Source organism: Empidonax traillii, unplaced genomic scaffold, assembly GCF_003031625.1.
Source record: "Empidonax traillii isolate 1590-97213 ecotype Southwest subspecies unplaced genomic scaffold, ASM303162v1 scaffold343:size799674, whole genome shotgun sequence".
Lineage (NCBI taxonomy): Eukaryota > Metazoa > Chordata > Aves > Passeriformes > Tyrannidae > Empidonax > Empidonax traillii.
The window spans coordinates 424,784-450,659 of NW_020955536.1; the positions used below are offsets into that span (position 1 = coordinate 424,784).

The window sequence follows — 25,876 nt, forward strand, 5'->3', positions numbered from 1 at the left end:
GGAAAAAGGCTCTATGCCTCTGCTACACTGGTCAGTTCGTCTGAGTTGCAGTCCAGAAATGTCTTTATCCGACCGTAAGCAAAGCCCACCCTGACTAGTTTCTTACTTAGTACCTCTGTTCGTCCCCTTAGTTTAGACTGGATGAGTCCAATGCAGACAAACACCACTGCATCTCTGTCATCACATGAAAAAGAAGGAGAAAGATGTATTGAAAAGTGTTACAGCAGAAATGAGACTCTGCTTGCAAGTTAAATTTTTGAAATCGTACAATAAACCACTGGTGCTGGAAAAGGGCTTCAGTATTTTCTCTAATATGTAAATATGAAACTAGAATCCTGTGGCAAATATGAATGAGTTCTGTAAAATACAGTTGTTTTGGTACTTGTTAAGGAAATAGAACAGTAAAGTCATATGGAAGAAGTCACGGAGTACTAAATTTACTTTGTTACTATATCAACAAACCAGCAGTCGGTCAGTTTTAAATTTAAAACAGGTTTATATTTAGAAAAGAAGCATTTTAGAATTTGACCTGGTATTTGATGTATTTATTTTATCATGCAATAGCTTCTTGATGTTTTAAACTTTTCTTTGTTTGTAGCTCAGTTTTCACTATGTAGAAATAGCATTATAAAAGTTAATGTGTATATTAAGAATTGATTTGTTATTGGAAAAAACCCTATCATGAAAATATGGTTTAAATTTTCTGTCCTTGGTCTCTGCAATCTCAGGCTATTCAGCTTTTCTAAATTGTCCAACCAAACTGCCTTTGCTGCTGTAATATGAATTATTTTAGATGTAAAATACTAATAAATAAGCCTTAACACTGTAAAATGGTCTATGCACAGAAATCTCTTTCTTACATAGACCCTTTAGATTTCCAGTTCCTAAATAAAGTCAACTTAAATTCAAAGGACACCGATTCAGCCCTCCAGAGCCTTGCCTTGCCTTTAGAGATAGTTAACATACCAAATAGTCACGAGAGCAGGGTTTGTAAGGCTAGTTGCACTGGCACTGATCATGAGCAAATGTTCTGACCATGTTTAATTTAACACCTTATTGGTCTGTAATCATTTTTTTTTTTGTTGTTCATTTAGCCACCAGATAACGGGCCTCCACCACTGCCAACATCTTCCCTTCCTGAAGGCTATTACGAGGAGGCAGTGCCACTCAGTCCAGGGAAGGCTCCTGAGTACATCACTTCCAGTGAGTAAGATATTTTCAGATCAGTTTCAGAGCAATCCAGTGTCCTTTGACTTTTCTCAGCGTTTTTTGGTGTTTGACAGCTACATCTGTATTAGTGCTGTGGTGATGTGTCGTGAGCGTTGCTTTGATTTGGGGCCAGTGCTGGTTGTCCTCACCGGCCATGCATTGTTCTGGTTTGCAGAACTGTTTTAATGAGCACTAAACAGGCTCCTTTTAGAGGAAACTAAACATGGAGCTCAAGTTAGGTGCACATAAAACAGGATTCAGCAACATTTAGAGACAAAGAGTCCAAATTAGCCACTAGTCTTTTGAACTGCTTTGAACCACAAACGTGATGGGGGCGTTGGACCAGGAGTCCAAAGTAAAGTATTGTCCAGAGTAAACCCCCTCTAAAGTGATCATACTGTGCATGTAGAGGTCTCAGAAACTGATGCTGATCTGCACATATACTGCTGTGCCTCTTTTGCACTGAATTGCTTGGTAAAATAGACAAATAAAAAGAAAAAAGGAATTACTGAAAAGTGATTTGCAGCATTTCTGATGACACATTGTGGAAAGGAATAAATTGGTCATACTGGCTCCCCCAAGCCAAGTGTGATGCACATGAGAATACTTTGTGAATACTCATTTAATGCACTAGGCAGACGGCTGCCTCCAGCTGGCCACCAGAACATCCTTTTGCCACACCCAAATGCTCTTTTTCACATCCAAATACTTATCCAAAGACCTATGCACTTAAGTGGAGCTGTGCTGAGACCACACAGATGAATTGCTGAAATGACTGCTGTGAGCGTTGTACCAAAAAGATTACAAAGATTATTCTTTTTGCTGCTTTTTTATTGGCTAGAGTAATTTATTACTTGTGTAGGGCTGATTTATTACTAATCATTATTTTCTATGGCCCAAAGATTAAAGGATTATCTTCCCCTCTTTTATAGCCATTTTAATTATTTGAACCAGAACAAATGAATAAAATGATATCTCTGTTCTTAAAACATGCATAGGAGTCACCTTAAGACTAAAATGTTATTCATCTGTACACCACACAAACTGGGGTTATCTAGCAGCTCTTAAGGAACCCAAGAAATTCAAGGTTAGAAAGAGTTTCATGTCCTGGAAACCAAAAGAAAGAACATACAGACTTTGAAGAGCAGCAGAATCTCTGGTCTCTTCATTTTCTCCCTTGAAATGCTGTGGGGTAATCCAGTCAGCTTCTAATTTGTCATTAAACAAGATCCGTGCTCAGGTAGAAAAATATGAATAGTGCAAACATTAATGGCACTGCTAAAGGATTACCTAGGGAAAAACAAGGCAAAATATGAAACTGATTTCTTATTAACCATCCAAATGCATAAAAATATTTAGGATAGCGGTCTTAATAGTTCATCAGTAATTCCATAATTCAGGTCTATATATTGAGACACTTAAAGATCTGTTAGTGTGAGTCAGCATCTCGCTGAGATTTTGCTGTATTTTCTTATGTTCTGAACTTCTTTATCATCTCTATTAATTTGTGTTAAAAGTGTTTCCCCTCTTCATTGGTAATGTATTTACTTTTAAATTCAATGTGCCATGAGCAACACATCTCCATTCATGCAAAACTTCCACTAAATCCAGTTGTATGGTACTTAAAATAAGCCACCAAAGCACTCTCTTAAAAGATGTAATGATAGCTGTTCAGACTATTTGAGATGAAGACAAAAAAAAAAAAAAAGATGTATAAAAGGTGCAAGAATAAACTGTTTTACAGCTGCTGGGACAGACATCATTATCTTAAGTAAATATTCCTATAGAATATTTTTCTAATGTCATTAATAGCAAGGAGATAAACATACCTTGTGTCTTAACTGTAAAGGCAAGCAAGAACTGAAGAAAATTGCAGAATATATGTCATGGAAATGAAATATCCATAACTTCCTCAGGTCCCTGTAATCGGTTTGTAAACAAACACTTGCATGTATATGACTTATCTGATAACTCTCTCTGTATTAAAATCTACTGATCTGTACAATATGCCTAAATGATTGCAGATTAATCTTAGAAATATGCTATTACAAATAATGTGAAAGTCCACTGTGATTTTCACCCCTTAGCAGCACAAAATTTTGAACATAAAGATGAAAAGCCAATGTCAAAAGACGTTGGAGTTATCAGAAGGTGCTAAAGACTTGTTGTATCAGTGCATTCTGACTCTCTGAGACTTAAGTAGATTTAATAAATCCACTTTATTTTGGAGAGACATTTTTCACGTTTTCTGTCCATGCTATTTTGTGTCTTGGAGACTGGAAGTCTTGTTTTGGATATGATAGAGCACTTTAGAGAAACAAGTAGGAGAAACAGAATGTGGTAAAGAGCAGCCAAGTTTCAGCAGGGATGATATGAGTACTCCAAGGTGGGCATCCTTCCTGGTGTGAGTCACACAACAAGCTCTTCCTCTGGCCAAGAGTCCCAAAAATCAACAGGAGTGATTAATGGGCAGGATATGGCAACAGGTCCCCAGATATCCCATTAGACTGTGTGAGGATAGGAGTCTCAGAAGCTCCTGTTGGCTTTCATCCTCCTATAAACAGAGATTTGGATGAACCTGCAACTGCTGTGCCAGCAGAGTCACTCTGCTGAGCCTACAGCTTATGGCTAATAGGAAATCTGCACTTGGAATGCTTGCAAGCCACATAGGAAATACCTGTAGGGTATTTAACATGCAGAATTTCAGTTTCTACTGTCAAGTCCCAATCAGCACTTCCTACATACACTTTTTTTTGAAACTGGTAAAACTTAGTGTAGGAAAATAAATCATAAGGTTCAATGTTGTGAAGAAAAAGCAATGATTTAACCCAATAAATTTGCTGGAAAGAAGGCAAGATTGTCGCATGGGGTTTAGACCAGAAGAAAACCAATTTTTTGATATATGGGAAAGGGAAGACCTGTAATTTTATCTGAGGTGAAATATTATTTTCTGCAATATGAAAAGTTAAATCATGTTCTAAAGATGGAGGAAAACTAGTGAGTTAAAACAGATTCCATTTTTCATAGTTTTGATTGATGCACTTAAAAATGCAGTCCTCTGAGAGAAAAGTCTCTTCTTCAGTGTGTATTCAGAGTGTAGAGAAATGATCCAGCTCTGCTCTCTTGGGAAGACTATACTTGAAGATTGTCCCCCATGTACAGTCATTTTTCAAATTCATCTGATGAAAATTAACCCCTAGACACTCTTACATTGAAGAGGTAGTTTCTTAATTTTGGAGGAAAAAATCTCTTTATAAATACAGAAAATATGCCACCAGAATGGTATTTCCATTGTTCAACATATGAGTAGTAACTTCTTCTTCTTACCTAAAAAAAACCCAAAAAACTGTCAGAATAATATTTTTGCCAAAACTAGAAGAAAATCACAAAAGAGGTAAAACAGTATTGTAGAAATGGACCAAACATCAAGATGAACACTGTGACAGTGACGTAGCTCCAACAAAGAACACGACTGAACATGAAGAAAGAATGAGGAGGTTATGGGCACCTAAGTGTTACTTTTTTTCAAAAGGGAAAGGCAGGCATTGAAAAAGTCCCCAGAGGTGGCAACTTTAGGTCATGGCAGCTTGTCCCACAACCCACGCTTCTGGGAGAAGACCTTCTTGAAGAAGCTGATTTAATAACTAGACCTTACATCTTTGTATTTGGTAGCTTCACATGAATCATTCTGCCTCTGCTTCCAACAGGCTGGCCATACTACTGTGGGTTTGCAAGTGGTCAGTGATCTCTCCAGTGTTTCCTTATGTTTCAGTGTGAAAGTTTGAGGAAAACTGCTCTGAAAGAAGTTGGAGCAGGGAGAATGTTTCGGTTCTGGTTTTGGTTGGTTTTTGTTTAGGCTTTTTTCCTGCTTCATGGGTAAGAAAGAGATGGATGAAGTGGCGAGTTCTACCAGGTCTTATACATTCTGTTAAACAAATCTGCAAAAAAAAATACCCTGGAATAACTGTTTCAAAATCTGTCAGTTTAAACAAACATCCACCCTAAATTTTTCCATCTTCATTTTGATTTTTGTAAAGCAAGTGAAAAATTGTAGTGTTTTCCCATTGATAATCATCTGAGGCCTTTACCACTTGCCGATGTGGAGCTGCCCCAAACCAAATGCTCTGTAGCAGAATTGACCAGAAGACAGCAATTCTATTAAAAAAAAAGCTTCCAGAGCTTCAAGTTTTATTTTTATTTCATTTTGGAATGAAAGTGTACTGTTTCGTACACTTTTGTGAAAACACAAATTGGATCAGAATATCTAGTCTTAATTTAGAGATGTGAGGTCTGAGTATGTTCCATTCTGACTGTTCACCTAGGGAGGAACTGATGGAGAATGAGCTTTCCGGCAATGCACTTTCTTACCTTCTTCCCAGTCTTTCCTTCCTACATCCCAGTTGGGTCCTAATTACCTAGCTAAAGCAAAGGGGAGAATTTCTTCCACCTTCTAGCTAAAAAATATATCAAAGTCTACTTGAAATGTTTAGATGAAATTTCAGTCTTAAAAATGCTCCAGTGAATTTTCCTCCATGGGAACATGTGCTAGTGGGTAACAGGCCTGCTATATCTGGACTTTATATACATATACCCATATAAACAAATAAATAAGTATGGATGGTGGAAGAGAGGGTTCTGGGATAATGGCAAAATGGTTTGTTAGTTGAGGGTACTGCTCAATCTGTCTGCATTGTCAAAAATGAAAGGCCTGAAGGGAGACTGTTTCATTAAAATGGAAGCTTGCCATTCCATCACTGAACTTGGAAAAGGATTAATCTGCTTAGGCTAAGCACAGAGCAAAACATTTTTTGCACAATGCCTTTAATTCTGGCAGAATCTGCAGTTCAAGACAGCATTATCTACTGAATGTAAATTGTATCAGTGCAGGTGCAATATTTGAGAATTATATGAAATGTGGGGATAGGTAGATATTGCTCCACAATGTACTCTTATGACCTTTAGCATGAGTGTTTGTTTCTTGATGTACTGTACTAAGGCAAGATGAAGATGTTTCTCTGGGAAAGAATTAAAAAAAATGAAGGTATCTGTCAAATAGTATTTTGAAGATAATAAAACACCATCTGAAATTCTAGCTGTGTATTCCCAGCTTGTTCTTTCGATTAAAATTCACAAGATGTTTGTATGAGTCTTCTATAAAGTTTCATAATGGAACAGCATCTCTTATTTAATTAATTTAATGTATTGATACTACTAAGCACTGAAACAGTAATTTGTTCATGGCTGACTTTCAAAAGCCTTAACTTAAAATGAACCTTCCTGAGGTTTTTGATTATTTCAGTTACTTCATGGCTAATTGTTTTACGCTAACACACTTTTCTTTAAGATTATGACTCAGATGCTATGAGCAGCTCTTATGAATCCTATGATGAAGAGGAGGAGGACGGAAAGGGGAAGAAAATGAGACATCAGTGGCCTTCTGAGGAAGCCTCTATGGATCTGGTGAAGGATGCCAAAATCTGTGCCTTCCTTCTTAGAAAGAAACGTTTTGGGCAATGGACCAAACTACTGTGTGTTATCAAAGAAAACAAACTACTGGTAATTTTTATTTTTAGCTAGCTATATTTTCTTTGTACGTTCTAGTTGATGTATTTATTTTTACAGGAATCTGACTTTTGGAATAGGTTCTGCAAACAGTGGCCAAGTCTACAGTAACCATACCAAAGAGTTCAGTCACGATTTGTCCAAGAAGCAGAGAAACACTGAAATTATAAGTGTATCGTTTAGCCACTTAGAACTTCAATTTTTATTTCACTTCAACTTAAACCCAGGTGGTTCCCTGATATTGAAAGAAAGTCTGGCATATTATCTTCTAAAATATTTATTTGGAAAAAAAAAATTTGCTGAAACTGTAAATCCAATCTTCCATTCCCTGCGGACAAAAAAAATCTCATAGGGAGCTTTGTGTGTGAACTGTTGGATCAGACTTCTGGAGAGAAAAGTCCCTTGTTAGACTGAGAATTCACTTGGCAGCATATGCTGTGGTAATGTATACACTTTAAACTAAACCTTTGCCATCTGTTCTGCAGTAATTACAGATGCAGTATTCACATGATGCACAGCTGCATTATAGAAAGGAAAGAAACAAGTGGATGTATTTATTCCTTAAGCAAATCTGTTACATTTCTTTGTGATTGGAGGCACCAGTAAAAGATTCCATAAATTATCTGCTCATAGATGACTTCTTGTTTTCTGAAAAGAGAACCTAATTGAGGGAAACACTTACTGTGTGTCATTATGGGCGAACTAATACTTATATTAATCAGTAAGTTGGGGTCTTAGGCACTCCCTGCCTTCTGATCTGGTGCTTCCAACTGTTGTAACTAATTACATAACTAACAATTACTACAATATCCCAAACATTAAAAGCTGATTGACAGGTGATAGAACATCTTCTGCAGAACCTCTTTATTTTATGCTGGTACAAGGTAGCTTGGGTGTGTTCACTTTCCAAGTACATTTGTACTTATGGCAGTATAGAAAATAACAGGATATGATAATAGAGGTAAGAGATACCTGAAAATATAGTTGGAACAAATTTCCTAGTTATCTGTGGTTACTGAGGATTTAATTTTTGTACCCTCCTCTATTTAAATATTGAAAAAACTGTTCATTGTGATTCAGCTTTTACTATATTCTTATAATGCCATTATCCTTAGTCCCTGTTTTTATCACCATAAATAAGTATCATATCAGATTTCAGGACCATTTGAAAATAGCATGAAGAAAAGAAAGAGTCAAAGAAAAAGATTTTCCCCTGAAGTCGTACAGTATTTCTTCTACAATTACATTTTTTTCTATATAAAAATATGTTATTTTTTACATTTTCATTTCCTTTAGCCACATGTGTGGTCTGAAAAGCTTATTTTTTCCTTATGGAGATCATCTTTCAGTAATTCTATAATGGGGATTAAGAAAATAAAAATCACAATAGGAGTCTAACAACCAAGTTACACAAGATTGGTTTATTGTTTGAAGGAGGACTCGGACATTTAACTTATGAGATATGCAAGTAAAACAAATACATGTTCCTAGGGATTAGTGATTGCTTGTGTCATAAATGCAGCTGTCATCATAAAACAAAAATATTTTAATTAGCATTAAACATTAGAAATAACTTTTAGTAGGGAATCGTTTTTCACTTAAAGTCCTTTACTACATACATATTTCAGTTTTAGCAATTTATAATAATAAATAAAATAATTAGATTTATATAAAAGAAATTATATGCTGTTTATTGATTCTTAAAGTGACTAATGTATATCTTCAGGATTTCATAACTTGAAGACTTAATATTTTTTAAGTGTTACAAACTTAAAATCTGTGACCAAAGTGGAGAAACTGATATAATGAGCTTTGGAGAGGGAAGGAGGATTGTTAGTGATCTGCAGAGGCTAGTTAGAGTGTCTGTATTTGCTCAGCCCAAGTTGTACTGTTTATAACCTACTTTTAACAGCTGCTATCTTCCTGATGGTTGCATCATGGCATGAGTACTGCCGCAGATGTGCAAAAATCCGTGTGCTTTTCTCTGTTTGCATTTATGCTCAGCTATTCTGTGTACACTAATTAGTCTTCTTGGTGATCAGATACCTCTTTATTAACTGATTTTTTTTTTTTAGCCTTAGTGCTTATTTGTATGAGTGAGACCCCAATTTATATAAATATGTAACTGGATTCAAATCCACGGTTAACATTGTTCTGCAGTCTGGCACTACAACAGCTGTGGGAACCTCAGCTGTACTGATGTGTGTTGAAAGGTGGGAATAGAGATTGTGTCTGTAGGACAAGTGATGTAAAGAGGAACCCTTCACCTTCAGATCATGAGTTCAAACATAGAGGAGGTCATCAGTGATCCAGCATGAAATGGCTGTTCATGGCCAGCATTTACTAATGAGGGAAAAAACATCACATAAGTTATATACTTTTAGCCAAGAGCTTACAAAGCAAACTAACGTGGAAACTTACACAGTTTTGTGCAGAAACTATTAAACTATACTGGCTGAAAAAGTCTGACTTTGCCTGCTTTCCACACTGTGACAATTTTTTTTACTTATCTCAAGAAAATGAACAGCTGAGTAAGGCATATGCCAGTGACTTTGCAACTGCAGTGTGTAGGCACTGATGTAGATTTGCCTTCATACTCTGGTCTGTTGCTGGAGGGCAGAGTAAACATCTGGCCTTTAAAGTTCTTAACTGTACAAGTTTATTCTACTGCTACATGTGAACAGATATCCTAAATCACGCTCTTCCTACCTGATCAGGGTCAAGGTTGAGTCATAAGGATAACGCAGAGACGCTTAATGTTCTCCATATGTTGCACCTGTCCTGCAATTATTGTCAGTCTGGAAGTAATTTTGCTTTACAGAGTGGATGAGAAGAAGAAATAGAAAGTTGGCTTTGAGTGAACTCTCTGGTATGTGGTAATGGGGTGTGTAAAAAATATTAGAAATTAAAAAATAGCATTTCTGTATAATAAAAGCTTTCCCCAAGTTCAGAAAGGGACCATCTAACTTTTGAACTTTCCTTATATTTATTTAGTGTTACAAAAGTTCCAAGGACCAGCAGCCCCAGATGGAGCTGCTCCTGAATGACTGCAGTATCACCTATATTCCCAAAGACAGCAAAAAGAAGAAGCACGAACTGAAAATCTCACACCAAGGAGCGGATGCCCTGGTTCTGGCAGTGCAGAGCAAAGAGCAGGCAGAACAGTGGCTAAAGGTAAGGGGGGGATTTCTGACCAGGAGCTTTTCCACCCACAAAGTGCTCACATTGCCTGCTCAGTTGCTGTTAAAAACTGAGACAGAGACAGCAACTTTCAGGCAAATCCAGACCCTTTAAGTCTCAACTAATTTGGGACTACAGGAATACAGATTTAATGTTCAGACCTTGAAGCAATTCCTTGGGCATCCAGCAGCTCAGGGTTACACCAGTGCTGCTGCTGGGATGGTTTTCACTGCTCATGGCACAATAACTTGGCATTGAAAGGAGAGGTGGCAAGTTCTCTTCTGTCTTCACTTCCATTCATTTTCCAGAAAGATCTGGTAGTTAGGCCACACTGGTAGTGAGTGGAAGGTTCAAATTCCCTCAGGTGAAAGGAGCTGGCACTCACAGAATTTTTTGCCATGGTGACACTTTTTTAAAAAGAAGGACCTCTTAGGAAATACCTGTTTGAATTTCTCTGGATGGAGAAAAATCCTTCAGTTTCATGAAGGCCGTTCAAATTTGTTAATCCTGGTTTAGAAGTGTATCATCTGTTACAGTTTGTCCTGGGAATGCATTCTTCTGACAAGTGGGATTTTGTCATCTTCCACTCCTTTCTGTTTAGTGTCTGCAAATGTGGAAAGTCCCGTGGCAAAGGCTGCAGTTGTAGATCCTAACCAGTTTACTACTATTTATGTTGGACTTTGCCAGTCTCCAATGTGGAGGTCAGTGAAGTAGTGTGGGAAACTATCACTGTAGTGGCAGTAGCTTGTTTTAAGACCTTGAAATCCAGCCTTTTAAATACATGTAAAAGTCTGAATGCGTAAGACTCATCAGGCATTCTCCATGCTGTGCTCTGATCTAACCTTATATGGTACTTATTTTTCTAAGAATAAATTGTATTTTTCCAAATACAATTGAATTAAACACATAGGAATTTCCTGATGGCAGATAGTTTTTCTGCAGTAAAGGGAGAATAAAATGCAGCTTAAGAGGTATAAGTTCTGCTGTGGGCTAATATACTAAATGGAAAATTAATCTGTAATTTCCTATTTTGCAATGCTTGAATATACCTTTTGGGGATTTGCGGTTTGTGTGCGTTTGTTTTCGACTGTGAGTTTGTATCTTAGCTTAGAAAATGCACTCCCTGTTGTTATTTTAATAGAAACTAATCACAACCATGTATTTGTTAGGCTGCTTCTAACATCAGTGTCTTGTTCTAAGTTTTAAAGTCAAGCACCATCCAAATGTCCCACTAGTCCAGCCAGAGCTTCAAAAACACTGATTGGAATGAAAAGAAATTCATAAGTCATATTCTCTTCCAAGGGAATTCCGCTGTAATTAGATCATAGTAACTGCACCCTTATTTCCTGTGTTGTTCTAAACTTGGGTTTAGTAATTCTGAATTCATTGGCATTTATCAGATATTCTTCCATAAAAATGGTCTTTTTTTTTAAATTGTATATAAAGCATCCACACACAAGCAGACAGAACAGTACTAGATTTTTTCATATCCCAGATACATTCCTGCTACTTAAAAAAAATATATATTTTTTATGCAGTTGCTTAGTTCAAGCTATGTTCACATAGTTGTGTATGCTGAGGGGCAAGTGGCTGTAGCTGGACAATACGTTATCTGCAAAGCATTTGGAGACAGTCTGACAGCACTTTATTTAGCTCCTTCATGCTGCAAAGCTCTCTATTAATAAAAACTCTTTCAAGCACATGGCAGGCTACTGAACACTCAACTTCCAGATCCTCAGTGCTGCTTCAGCTCTCTACTTGTGCACTACAAATTATCTGTCCATCAGCTAACCAGAAATGATCTGTGCAGCTCTTGCAACAGTGTTTTCCAGATGTAGTACGGCCTTTGGAGGAGAAAAAAAGCGCATTGCTTTCTATATTTTTAAATCTGTAACACAATTTAAGTTTTTATTTATATATTTATTTATTCTTATGTAAATAATTATGTTTTGGTCATTCAAACCTGATTTAAAATGAGCTTCTGAAAATCATGTGTGGCTTTGCGTGGGAGCTGAGAAAGAGGTCCTTGCTTTATCTTGGGAGATGTGGTTTTAACTTTCCCCGCTTTCTCTCACTCAGAGGGCCAGGATCCTTCCCAGTGCTCTGTCTATTTTGTGTGATTTCTGTAGTTATTAAAATAGGTAGATCCAGAAAGTGACAGTGAGAAAGGAATCTGCAACCACATTTTTAAATCATAAGATGCCTTCTTGGTAAAGGTATTGTACCAGTACGTGCCAGTTGAGGCAGGTTATCACCCAGGAGCAGTGGGTTCTTGTGAATTCGTATGTTTAGTGTCAAATTAAAGCCTTACTTTTGATCCCGAAAAGCTCAAAATGGCTTTGGAGGCCAGATTGTCCTTTGAAAGCTAAACCAAATATTTTTTTTTTTCAATTCATATCTAATCAGTATAAAATATGTTTATTAAGTAAATAATTTTAAAAAGTCTATTGGAAGACAAATTCTAAATTGATGCACAATATTTTAGACTTTTTTTTTTAAAGATGACACCAAAAAAAACCCCAGCTGATAAACCTAGTGCAAATTGAAGTCTAGACTGGAAACCACAAAGGGAGTTTCAGTTTTACCAGCTAACAAATGCTTGATGAGAAAAAGATAGCTGATGTCACCAAAGAGCCTGTCAAGGCTTCAGAGCAAGGAATGGAGCTAGCATAAATTCAGGCTAGAGCTGAGATCATCTCAGTAATACGGTGGGCAACATAAAGTGGTGGAATTTTCCAGTCTTGAGTCCTAAAATGTTCCCACAAAAACGTACATGAAAAAATGTGTGGAGTTACACACTCTGACCCAAAAATGAGCTTTTTCCATGTGCGCCTCAGTATATGTGCATCTGTGTGCGCTTTTGTGGTCTAGTAAGGTCTGAAATTTTCCTGTTTGTCTCAGCACATCCAACAGACTGGTGAAACTACACTTATTTATCAGCATCCCTGGGAAATGCTGCATTAAAAATAAAAGGACTAGTAAGAACTTGACATTACAGGAAGATGCTTGTTTAGTGGCTTCATTCGTACAGATGAATGTGTTCTGTGTGCAGAACCTTCAGACTAGGCCACAAAAAACTTCTCTCAAAAATACATGGATGCCAAAGAAATTAAGTTCTGAAGGAGCTTATTGTAGAAGACCAGTAGAAGGAAATGGTCATGGTGTCTGGTCCAAGACCTTCTCTTTCTCTTAGCATTCCTCCTGCAAAAATATATTTCCCATTTATCGTGCATGAGAGGTAATCTATCATTTTGGCGCACCGGCCTTGATTTTCATTTTCCCCCAACATTAGGCACCCTCTGTTAACTTCTCTTCATTTTACGGTGTGCAGCCATTGTGCAGCAATCTCTTCAGTTGAGGGTCTGTAATTGAGCAGTGAATCTTCCAGGCATAGGGAGACATTTCTTCATATATCATTTTGACAGTGTTCAGTCAGTTCTGAACTTGTTGTAATAAGGAGGATGTTTTGCCCTGAAGAGAGAATAAAAGCATGCTTGTGACTCTATCCAGTCATCCAAAGACCCTGCAAAACTCCTTGTAGGGCTGTTTATCTTGTTGTCCTACACAGTTTTGGTCTCTGATTAACTGCATGTTGTCTCTCATAAAAGTCTTTGTAAAGGTCTTTTTTTTTCTCTGCCCTGAGCTTAGTGAGGGGAGTCAAGTAACTTCTGGCTTCCAGTCTTAATGTGGGCTGAGTTTTACTGAAGAGTAAACGACAGACAGTGCTATTCCTTAGCCAGCTTAAATCGACACAAAATTGAGCTTGTAACTGTAAACATTGTGTGGCTGATTTTACTTTCTATGGGAATTTCCAGCTAGAGATCTCAGCACTTCAAACATTGCTTTCTTGGCTTATGTAATGTTCCCCAAAGAGGTTATTATCTCCAGTTTGTAGCTGAGTAGAGTCAAGTGCTGAATGATCAAGCCTTAAAACTGACTAGAAAATATGTTTGGGGATGCATACTCCCTACCAGTGAGTTCCATGCAGTGTTTGTTAGTTTATAAGTAACTTAAATAACGTACTGTGTCCCAAGACAGTTGGGCTGGGTTCTTTCTCCACGGCATATCATCACCAGCAGTGAAGGCTGTGCAGTCTAAATTAAACCTCCAAGGACTTACACCACTGTTGTCTCAAACAGATGGTTTGCAATACTTCAGTTCAAGTCACAGCAAGGTCAGTGAGTTTGCATAAGTGCTATTTAGGACCTCACCTGTCGAGGTGACAGACCAAACTGTGTGTGGGAGCTTTGACCAGTCTGCAGGACTCAGCCAGTGGAATTTGACGGAGCCTCAGGAGTCCAGCTTGGCTGTGAACCCGTGTCTGCATGTGTGTGTGACCAGCACCACCGAAAATAATACATTTCTTAAAAAAAATGAAGCATATGTAAATTAAAAAAAAACACCAACCAAACCACCCATGAATACAAAACCACAAGCATCCTATTTACTTGTTTTCTCAGTGATAAGTTTTCTTTAGGTTTCCTGGCTAAAATCACAAGTACAAGTTGTAGCACACGTCAGAGTAGAACCCGGGAGGGCTGAGATTTGGTCCCTGCTTTCACCACAACTAATCCTCCTCTCTCCTACTCACAGCTTCAGATGGAAAATTATTTAAATCATACCTAGCTTAGATCTACAGCCCAAAGTGAGATCCGCATCTCCACACTGCCCAAGCTGGGGATGCAGCTCCCCTTGCCCAGGGTACCTCTGCCCTTGCAGCAGCAGTGTCTCCAGCCACCCTTCCCAGCCCCCCGGCATCTCCTTCCCTGGGCTCTGCCCGATCCAGTGGCCATATATGGCAATAGACTTCATGGTAATAATGCAGGAGAAATGATACAGGGGTTGTCTTGGTTGAGTAAGTCAGAAAAGTATTTTTAAGGGGATACACAGGCACTAAAGATAGGTTTCCTGGCTACTAGTCTGCCAGAATCTCATCCTCACTTTGCTCAGACAAACGACAGTAAGGCAGAAAGATTAATCTTTTCAGGCTGATGGATGCTTGAGAATAATTTCAGTTCAGAAGGTAAAGGGGGTTTCTTTTTTTTATACTTGAAGCACAGGCTAAGATGGGAATCCTTTCTGCCTTTCCTGCCTAGATTTTCTTCTAGGTAAACTTCTTGGAGCATTTCTTCTCTGCAAAACTCTCAGAAAGTTTTGCTGCTCTCTTAAGGACAAGGCGATTGACACTAACATATATAGTGTGTAAGGGACCACTAGAGAGAGAAAATGAGAATTTAATCATGCCAAAATGACTGAGTCCCAGAAAAGTCAGTACTGTTCCAGCAGTGAAAAAGGTGCGTTTCAAGAATGAGAAATACTGGCTTACATCTGGAGCCAAACCCTCTTCCCTCTGTTGTGTTGTGCTTAAGCAGATTTCAGCTTTACCATACTCCTGTTTTCAGAGTTAAATGGCAGAGCCAGGGGATACAGCCTGCTGCTTTTCTAGCAATTCTGACATTTGCAAAACACGTGGGTAGTGGGGGACAAGTGGGTGGGTGGTTGGATGGGTTTCTGGCCTGGTTACAAAGAGTAAAGTCAATGTGTAGTCAGGCTGTCAGCTTTATCCCTTGAACTTGAACGTATTATAATTGTGAATTTCTCCTATGAGTTTCATGAAAACACAGACAAAATGAGATGCTGTAATCACATCCCTGTGGTAAGAACAGTCTGTAGCCTGAATTCATCCAACGGTATCTACCAGGAAAGAGGTTTGGAAATTTCTAGAGGGCAGGACAACTTTTCCTTATGAGATCCCAAAGAGATCAACCACAAGGAACTATCTACAAATGTACTTTTACTCAGAATTTGTTTGGTTTCTGTGTGTGAGGGGCTGGCTAGGAAGCAGCTGGCTTTCTGGTTTTACTACAGGGCCAGTGCTTCTTGTCTGGAAATTTAAAGTAGCCAGAAGAATCTAATTTGTTTCTTCTGACTTTGCATATAGAAAGAATAAATGTAGGGCAAGTATTTTGCCTCCAGTCCTGGTTTGTCATTTAAAATAAGATACAAGAATCATAGAAATTTGCAGGTGAATGCAGGTATGAGGGTTTTATAATAAAAGTTAGTGTTGTGCAGTAAGACTATTTTAAAGAGAGAAGTATTTCAGGCACACCATGTGGCAGAAATTCCACTGACTTCACTATCGTCAGTGGCTCAGGGCAGGGAATCGTTCCAGCATTCTACGTGCAGATATTTTCCCTCTGTGCCTCACGTCACTGCACTCAATGCCATACTCAAATATATATCCTGGTCTAGCTAGGGATTCGAGGTCTAGAGCACAGGTCTTATGAGGGTGATTGAGGGAGCTAAGGGGGCTCAGCCTGGAGAAAAGGAGGCTCAGGGGGGATCTTCTCCCAGGTAAAAAGCGACAGGATGAGAGCAAACAGCCTCAGGTTTCACCAGGAGAGATTTAGATTGGACATTATGACAAATTTCTTCATTGAAAGTGTTGTCAAGCACTGGAACAGGCTGCCCAGCAAAGTGGTGCAGTCACAATCTCTGGAGATATTTAAAAGACTGGTAGATGTGGCATTTGGGGACACGGTTTAGTGGTGGACTTGGCAGTGCTAGGTTAATGGTTGGACTCGATTATCTTAGGGTTTTTTTCCAACCTAAGCAATTCTATAATTCTATAAATAAGGGATAATAATACAGTTCAGGCGGCACAAGGTTTTTCCAGGTCTGCATTTGAAAGGGACAGTTCTGAAGTCTGCTAATTGTAACACTGTAATGGTAACTGTGGTACTTAAAATTCTTGCAGATTATTTTAAATTTATTTAGTTTTGAGGCTATCCAAAGAAGTGAAAGGTCTTCAGTTTTCTGACTGTATTTGCTCATAAATTTTAAATATTTGAATAGATAGCCTGTTTGTGATCTCAGTTTGATTTTCCTGGCAGGTCAGCCTCTGTGTGCATATATATAGTGCACAAAAGCATTTGTGGTGATAAAAAGAGAATTATTTCCCCTTTCAAATGAGTGAGAAAACTTAAACTATTAATAGGATATTTGCAAGGTATTCTAACTACAGTCTTCCAGAATGATGCTATTCTATTAAAAATAACACATTGGGGTATTCTTTGTTTTTCTCCTCTCTGGTTTCAGAGCTATTGAGATACATTTATTCATATTTTCACACGTTTCACTGCAATGGATGAAAGTTCCTGACCTCCATTCCCTACTCTCACAACTATTTTTTAATGAAAATAGTGATCTTTTGTTTTTATATGACTCCAAGAGATGGAACATAGAAAAATCTGATGAGAACTTTTGAGTCTTGTGATTGAAATTATGCAAGTTGGCAATACTGTTGGAATGCTTTATCCTTAAAATTTTGAGCTAAAGCTATATGCATGTGAAAACCAGATTTATAATGGCAGCTGTCTGCAAACATAATTATAGAAAGTGCATCCAGCCGACCATTATATATTAAAGACATTTCATCCTGGTGAGCTGTAGAAGAATGAATTTTATGTTGTACCTTGAACACAATGATATTGCACATAGAAGGTGATGAGCAAGTCTTTGCCAGTGAACCTCTTCAGACCAAATGAAGTGTTGGACCCTTGAATATGCATTTGCTTCAGATCCTACTATCAGCTCCCTCTTGATAAGGTGTCATTTTTTTTAATCAAAATTTAATTACAACCCAATTAAACACTTCACCTTCTCCTTAAATATGTGGGGTACGATAAGAACCGGATTTACTTGAGTGCATGACTTTGCACATACTATTTAGTTAGTGCTGCCAAATCATTTCCCTCTGTTCTGTCTGTAACTCCCATTACTATCTGCCTTTGCCAAAATTAACTAACTGTGTGGTGTGAGCAGATGCTGAAAACATGAGCCATTGAATCAGGGTCATTCAGGAGACAGAAATGAATGTTCCCAGAAACTGTACAGACACATTTCTCTAGGAAGAAAACAGCAGTGTATTTACACCACACTGAAGACCAGCAGATAAAAATTAAACACACATAAAAAAAAAATTCTTATGATTTTGGAGAATTCAGGGGTATGTTTAACTCTGAAGTGCAGATAATCTGCAACAAATCTATTTAAATTCTCTGTTACAAAGGATGCTAAATGCTATGAAATACTAAGCTTGCTTCTGAAACAAAATACAGGGAAGTTCAGACAGTCAGGAAAGGATGCTGAAGTGTTTTAATATACTAGCTCAGAAATAAACATGTAAATTCATTTCCCGGATTTGTTCAGATTTTTTATGTGTCGTTGAATAAATTATTTAATCTTTATTTTGTTCCTGGGTTCTCCCACTGTAAAATGGGGCTGGTGCTCTTCCTTGTTTTATGGCATATAATGCCTATAATTTACAACGTGCTCCTGAGTAGCAATAGGGTCTTTGTAAGCCCATAAACATTTGATTTCTTTTGCTTCACTCTTAAAGGGAACTTAAGTGTTGTAAAAGGACCATTTGGTGCCATCTTCAGCATTTTAATAGTTTCCATATCAAAATTGTTCAGTTTGAAACTAAAAAGGCATTTTTTGTTGATTTGCTTTTTCTCCTCTTGAAAGAAATCTGGGTTTTGACTGTTAGCTAATTTCTTCTTTTCCTGGAATGAGATGTTCTCAGGCCAGATCCTCCTCTCTGCTAGCCGGGCTTGCTGTAAACAGTAAAGGGAGGAGCTAGATATGTAAACATGCTTGAGTACATGTAAAAGGGAAAGTTTGCATCTCCAGTGGTGATGTTTCCAACAGAACAGCATGCCTTTTGTAGCTCTCTTGGCTTTGATGTCCTTGAGTGGCTGCATGGATGTTATCAGCACTGCATAGCTCAGCACCACCTCAGCATGAGTCTGGATCTGGAGTCTTTTCCCAACAACACAAGCATTTAATGTAGTGGTGGTAACTTCACAAGAGATAAAAACCTTAGCTATGTCTGTGGGGAATCATGAGGCATCTTTAGTCATCATGTGTTCTTACATTTATATCATTTCAGGTTTTTAGATCATTCAGATTCTATCAAAATATCAGTAAATTCCAGGTTCTAGATTTTTCTTTGACTTTTAAAAACTGAGAAAGTTCCATTTTCTACAAACATCTTTACACTTACTTTGACCTATACCTCTAAGTTAATGTGCAAGTATAATACAAAAATGCCTCGAATTACCACTTTGCAATATTAACTCTAAGTTGATCAGCACTTCATTAGTTCTCCAACAGTAAAAAATGAGCATCTGTGTAGTGTAATATGCAAGACTCTTGTCCATTGTCTTAAAGGGCCTTGGATTGTGTCCCACTTTTTCATCACTGTAATGAAATCAGTTTGGTGGTGTCACCTGACACCACATTGCAAACCTAGCACATGGAAATCAGCAGCCCTGCTCGTTTCTTTACTTGGGAGAGACTCAAAGCTTAGTTTGTCCAGAAACTGAAACCTGCCACCTCTAGCCATTATCTCTCATCCAGGTCATACAATCAACTGACATAGGGAGGGAGTGTGGAGAACTTGTAGTGGCAGCCTGTCTGACACCTGCCAGCCTAGTAAATGTCTGTGTGATTCTTCTTCCCATCTCCCTTCACATTCATATGTTATTACTCTGATTTGTATTTTATTAATAATTAATAAGTTTTGCCTTGTCTCCTAAGGTTATAAAAGATGTGTGCAGCAACTGTATGGGAGCTGTAGACACTGACGGGCCATTGTCTAGTTCTCCAGTACACAAGACGGAGCTAGAAAAGGTAAAGTTATCAAAATGGTGAATAAAAAATCCCTTATGGTTACTAAAGAGACACTGGTAAGCACTGGTTATAAACACTTGCTGACTTGTGTTGGTGTTACAGGCACATGGTCCCTGTGTTGTGTTTGTTTGTTTGTATGTGTTCACATATCCTACAGAGTTGAGGTTTCTGCCATGTCAGTTCATTTGGCCGCAAACAACCTGCAGACTGGCTCATATCCAGCTCCTTTTCAGCCACAGAGGGGTGCAGGCTAAGCAGGTCTGATACATGTGCTGGGATGCAGAGGTGCTCTCTATCCAGTGCAAAGAGCAAGCAGGGGTGTTACTCTTGGGAAGAATAGCTGAAGATTATACAAAAGTTTTAAGGGAAAGTCTTCTTTTGGGGAATTTAGTTGTTGAAGAGCTCCCTGGGCATGCTGAGGTCACTGTTTTGGCAGACCCTTTCAAGCATTCATGTCTCAATACAGAAACTTGGCTATTCATATGTGGTTGTGTCTGCTGCCTTGACTCAGCAGGATGTGAGAGCAAGAATTAGGAAAGAGAGAAGCTTTGCAGTGAATGATCAGTACATTACCAGCACCAGTTTAAGTCCCTGCTCCATTAAGGCATCCATGTCAGCAAACCCCTGCTTAAAAATCTCTCTGGCAAAGGTTTCATCACCGAACTCCTAATGGCAAGATTCACCCTTCTGGTGGAAGTGCACCGCGCTCAGTGGCACTGTTTTGCTTTGCACCTGGGAAACCAAGAGCAAAGAGTGTTCCAGGAGAGTTCAGACTTCCTGGTTTCACAGGCGAAAGCTGTTGTGTTTGCCTACTTGAACACACCAGCACAGTATTGACAAAGTAACTGAAAGTGTTGTGAAATAGTGTTTTATAAAATGTGTGCTATTAAGAAGGTGTAACAAAACTTCTCATTTGTTGTTTTTTGTAATAATCTACACATCTTCTTTGTGGCTTCACTACTCATGAGTAATTCGGTCACCAAAACTGTGCTGGCATAAGCTCTATCTGCTGCATCCCATATCTCATGCACAATCATTACAGAATAATCAAAGCTAAAAATTTATTTCAAAAGCCTCTTTTTCAGACATATTGAAAGTACTGAAGTACCTTGTAGGAATACACTATTTTCTGATACATTGTAATTGCAAATGCATATATGAAGCATTATTTAAAGATACAGTTTTTACCTTATTCTTATCTGATCCATGTAATTCTTTATTACAACATTTAGAGTCTAGAAATTAATTAAAATATTGTGAATTATGAGTATTTCACTGTTCTGAATACACTTTCAAATATAGACTATTTTGGTATTTCTGTAATTTTCTAAAGCCTCTAAAACTAAAGTTTTTAGTATCTTCTTTTTTTCTACCAAGTGAATGAGAGCTCGCAACATGTTTTATTTCATAGTAAGAATACTTTTATATTGACTCATGACACTTGATTTGATGAAGGTGCAAACACTATATGTCAACTAATCTACTTGCCCCTGCAGAAGTTGTCATTTGAGAGGCCAAGCTCAGATGGGGAGGGTGCTGTGGAAAATGGCATCGCTACCGTGTGCAATGGGAAAGAACAAGGTACGTCTCAGATCCAGAGATGCTGGGTGTAAGTAATGTGGGCATATGGGGAGCGTCAGGTAGTGAAATACCCAGCTTTTGTCTTTTCAAAATAGGCAGTAAAGTTTTTTAGGTTTCAATTTAACTTGAAATCTGAATTATATCAAGAATGAATCCCTAAATTCTTTTGCAGTAACAGAAGGCATTTGATGTTATTGTGCAGGCAAAATCAGTAAAACTAGTATAAGGAAACAGAATATAGAAATTTTGACTTTGCCTTTTCTGTGTTCAAAGGACAGCTTTCCAGAACTTGGGTGAACACTGTAGGCAACAAACAGGATTTTTTAGTAACTATATAGTGGCAATGTAAATGGTGGATGTACAGCTTCTACCAAAAAAAAACCCCAAAACAAACTATCATTGAATACTAGAAGAAAAGAATCGTGTATTATATAAATATGACCGATGACAGGACCTGAGGCAATGGCCTGAAGTTGTGTCAGTGGAGATTTAGGTTGGATATTAGAAAAAGGTTCTTCACGCAGAGGGTAGGTGGGTGCTGGAACAGGATCCCCAGGGAAGTGGTCCCATCCAACTTGGCATATTCTGTGATTCTGTGATCTGTTGAAATATATATATATATGCATGTGTATGTATACACATATACTGTTTATAACGTGTGTGTATACACAGTACCTTATATATAAACTTTTATGTATTATTAGGGAGCCCCTGGTGGTCTAGTGGTTAAGGACGGGCGCTGTCACCGCTGAGACCCGGGTTCGATTCCCGGTCGGGGCCACTCCCTGGGCAGATGGAGCTCGTTAGCCCTGTAAGGCAATCCATCTACGTCCTGAGGACCTCGCTGCCACCGTCCAAGCTCGCTTGGCCCTGGCAGATGAACCTCAGGATTAAAGGGTGGGCTCAGTTCCGCGCACACTGTGTCTCACCTAAAAAATCCAATGCGCAGGCTGGAAGGTGTAAAGACCTTCCCTGGTTCTTCGTTCACGAAGACTGGCCATTACTATGTATTATTATTATTTATATTAACATAATAAAAGGTATATGATCATGCAATATCAATGGGTTTCTGAGTACATATGTATATATAATTTTGAATATGCAATTTTGGAGTCATACGTGTTCTATAGTCCTTGTAATCCAACAAAGGCAAATCCCAAACCCAGAGAGGATTCTGTCTGACTTACAGTACACTCAACCCCTATGGTGTCTTGCCCATCCCCTTCCCTCCTCCCCCCAAGCAGAAGTAGTTCTCTGACTTCATTAACTTGCCATATAGCAATGGTGTGGTTTAGATAAGAAGTTTTTCTGCAGCTGTTAAATGAAGGGTAACATGAGCTGCAGTGAGCACAATGTCAATACTGGCCTTGGTGCCAGAGCTGTCTCACCTTTTGACTCATTTCCTTTATCTGTTACCTGGGTCATTTTACAGCATTTCCTGGCAATACAAATCTCTGACATACCCATCAGTTTGGAACAACATCAGGTTTTGTGGTTTCTGAAACTTATGGTACATTTTTAGATTTCACCCTATCAAATTTTCTACTAAGTTTTCATAAAACTCAGTACCATTTTAATCTCTGAAACCTGCTGAGAAGCATCTGTGACCCAAAACCTGTGTTGACCACGATGTCCAGAAATACCTGGTGTCTCAGGTACTCTGTGGGAGGTATGATGGAGCATGTGCTGCTGGAAGAGCTACCCAGCTTAGAAGCCTCAAGGAGAGTCATTTTAAATACCAGTTGCTTTTGAAAATTGACCTTCAATATGTAGTAGTAAAGATAATGGGTATTAGTGACTGCAAGAGGAATGAAGTGTGCCTGGCATAGTTTTCATGGTCCTGGATGAAGTTATGATATTTTTAAAATAATGGATAGGAAACATTTAAGGGAGTTCTTGGGAAGGGAGGTTCAGAAAATGATCATCCCCAGCTGGCACCCCCTGCCAGCCTCTGCTCTGCCCTTTACCAGCTGTTCACACTTATTTCTGCTGCCTCTCTGTTCTGCAGGAGAGAAAAGCAGCATATGTATGGGAGGAAGACAGGACAGAAAAACACTGAAATGGGCTTATTCCACTGTCTGTTCATGATCATGGGAATGATTCATTTAGGCTTCTGTCTCTGAGAAGTGAGGTTTTCTCAGTCTCTGGCTTTTTTCTATGTTTTTTATCTCCTCCCCCTCAACAGCCACAGCCAGCTGTTGACTGCTGCTGTGTGAGATGGAAACCTGTCTGAGGGCAGGCGCTGTGCTCAGGTCACCTCCCAGGCAGGGCTTCATGAGCACATGGGAAGGGTGGCCATCATCCCTCCGACAGGGGAGATGGTTGCCATTTTTTGAGAGCACAGTAGAGATTGTGAACACCCTTCCCCTGAAAAGAGAGTATTAGACCTTTGCTTGTGCACACACATGCGTGTTGGAGTTGACTGGGGAGCGGCTCTCGGCACCTGCAGAGCTGCCTTTCCCCCTCAGCTCTGTACAGTCTTGGCTACAGATACAATTTCTACATAATGTTCCATGATTGCCAACAATTAAACTGAATATGATAAATTATCCCATGGTGAATTCCAAACTGCTTCTTTATTTTCTGTGCGTTTTTCTTTCCAGTTCATCAATTCATACATTTTGTCCATTTTCCCCTCTGTTTTTCCCCTTAGTATACACGAGTTCATAACCACTGAATGTTCCCTGTTGCGAAAGGAATTGATATATAAGGGATAAAGATAGAGCAGCTCAGTCAGTAACTATTTTAAATGTACTGTTCATCAAAATCACGTCTCAGGGCAAGTTGATGAAAGTTTTTGCTGCCTTGTCAGTTATCAGAAAGACTTTTGCTTTGTTGATGGAATCTAGTCTAGGCCACTGAATGCAATTTCTGAAGTTTATTTTATTTGTTCTGTTCTGCAAGTGAAAGATTTGTTTTTTCTGACTCTGTTTAATCTTAGAAACTTTTTTAAAGAAAACTTGATAGGATTTTAGTCAGGTAGATACTTTTAAAAATTATACCCGTAGTACTTGCCGTATTACAATCAGCAGCTCAAAATGCCTCAGTGCACAGAGTTGTAATATTATTAGTATTGTATGAAAGGGTAACGGAAGCACTGACTGGATGTTAGCAAAATACCTCTTTTCAGCAGAACTTTTTCTTTCCAAGCCCTCATGTTCACATAAAGTGCCAAATTCTAGCCATTCAATGCTTACACTGACCCCACAAATTTATTGTGAGTAGTTCATTTATGAGTCCCGTCTTTCTACCATATCCATTGTGATATCTTAACCTAATCATACATAGCAGGAGTATTTTTGCTAGGCAAGCATGCCCTGTCTTATTTTGTGTACTTAATTGCTGAGGTATTTTGAGGAAAATGTTTAGGAATGTCTGACTGGATTTTTAGTGTTGTGTATATGAGCTAAGTTTATTTGCAGGTACCTCTATCATACTAATAAATTAGATAATGACTGCTGTGGAAAGACTTGCAACTTGATTAGATTAAATAAAATTAGAAGCTTGATTTTTGTTTTTTTATTATGCTTTAGAATGTCATAATTTTTACAACACAGGGGTTATTAGAGAGGGCATATAAAGTGTGTTTCATTGCAGTCTGCAACCTTTGTACAAATGTTCATCTTGCACAGGATATTTTTATCTGAGCTTCTGTTTTTATTCAGGTTCTCTCTGTTCATTGGTTAGGGTAAACACACTTTAATACAAGCTTTTGCTTTCTTAATAGTGAAGAGGAAAAAAAGTTCCAAATCAGAAGCCAAGGGCACTGTTACTAAAGTAACAGGGAAAAAAATAACGAAGATCATTGGTTTAGGAAAGAAAAAGCCATCAACAGATGAACAGACCTCATCAGCTGAAGAAGATGTTCCAACATGTGGTAAGTGATTTTTCTCCTTGAGTCTTAAATGCACATTGCCAGTAAAACTTTATGGAATTCTAGCCTAGAAATGTCTCTTTTTGCTGTTACTGCTATAATTCTTCCCCCAACTTGCAGAAGGATGCACCAGAACTGCAAGAGGAGTAATCAAGAGTTTGTGATTTGAAAAGACACTAAAAAAAGTCGACTTTTTAAATAAAGTGGTAGCACAGGCTCAGAAAGAATGTTATTGCTCTTTGAAGAAGTGTGGGGGAAGAGAAGTGTAGACAAAAACCATAAAGAAACAAGAGCTGTTCTCAAGCAAATGGTTATAAAATGAATATAGGCTGAACTATGAAATAAATTTAAGCTAGGAATCAGAAGAAGGTTCTTGGAAAGTGATCAAGTCTTTTATAATAGATTGTGGTTAAGGTTTTATGGAATAGCAGGCAGCAGTCAACTACCCTCAACCAAAGTGATTTGAGTTTAATTATAGGTTCCTAAAGTGGTACAGATTGGGCAAAATGAAATAACAAATTTCTAGTAAGCTATTTTAACTCCCAATTTTTATCACTCCATATGACAGCTGTAGTGCTTGACAGCACCAAGGAAGTGTATAAAAAGGCATGCAGAAAATACTTACATTTTGTATCTTAGCTGTTAAGTTTGCTCACAATTTAAGACTTTGTGCAATGCACTTAGCTGATGTCCTCACAACTCTGCTATTTTAAAACAATGCAATGTATTTACATTCTCCTGTTTGCCTTTTGGTGCTCCAGTATTAAGTAACAC

General features: G+C 38.3%; 1 protein-coding gene across 5 annotated transcripts in view; it reads left to right on the forward strand.

The window, feature by feature from the left end:
- The window catches only part of AFAP1 (actin filament associated protein 1), a 114,221-nt gene that overhangs the window by 64,646 nt on the left and 23,699 nt on the right, over positions 1-25,876 (forward strand). For all 5 annotated transcript variants that reach the window (XM_027892266.1, XM_027892269.1, XM_027892267.1 and 2 more), the window contains 6 exons: positions 1,095-1,203; positions 6,554-6,765; positions 9,766-9,945; positions 19,555-19,647; positions 21,144-21,228; positions 24,956-25,105. In XM_027892266.1, the coding sequence (XP_027748067.1) occupies positions 1,095-1,203; positions 6,554-6,765; positions 9,766-9,945; positions 19,555-19,647; positions 21,144-21,228; positions 24,956-25,105 (829 nt within the window). The remainder of the gene's footprint in view (positions 1-1,094; positions 1,204-6,553; positions 6,766-9,765; positions 9,946-19,554; positions 19,648-21,143; positions 21,229-24,955; positions 25,106-25,876) is intronic.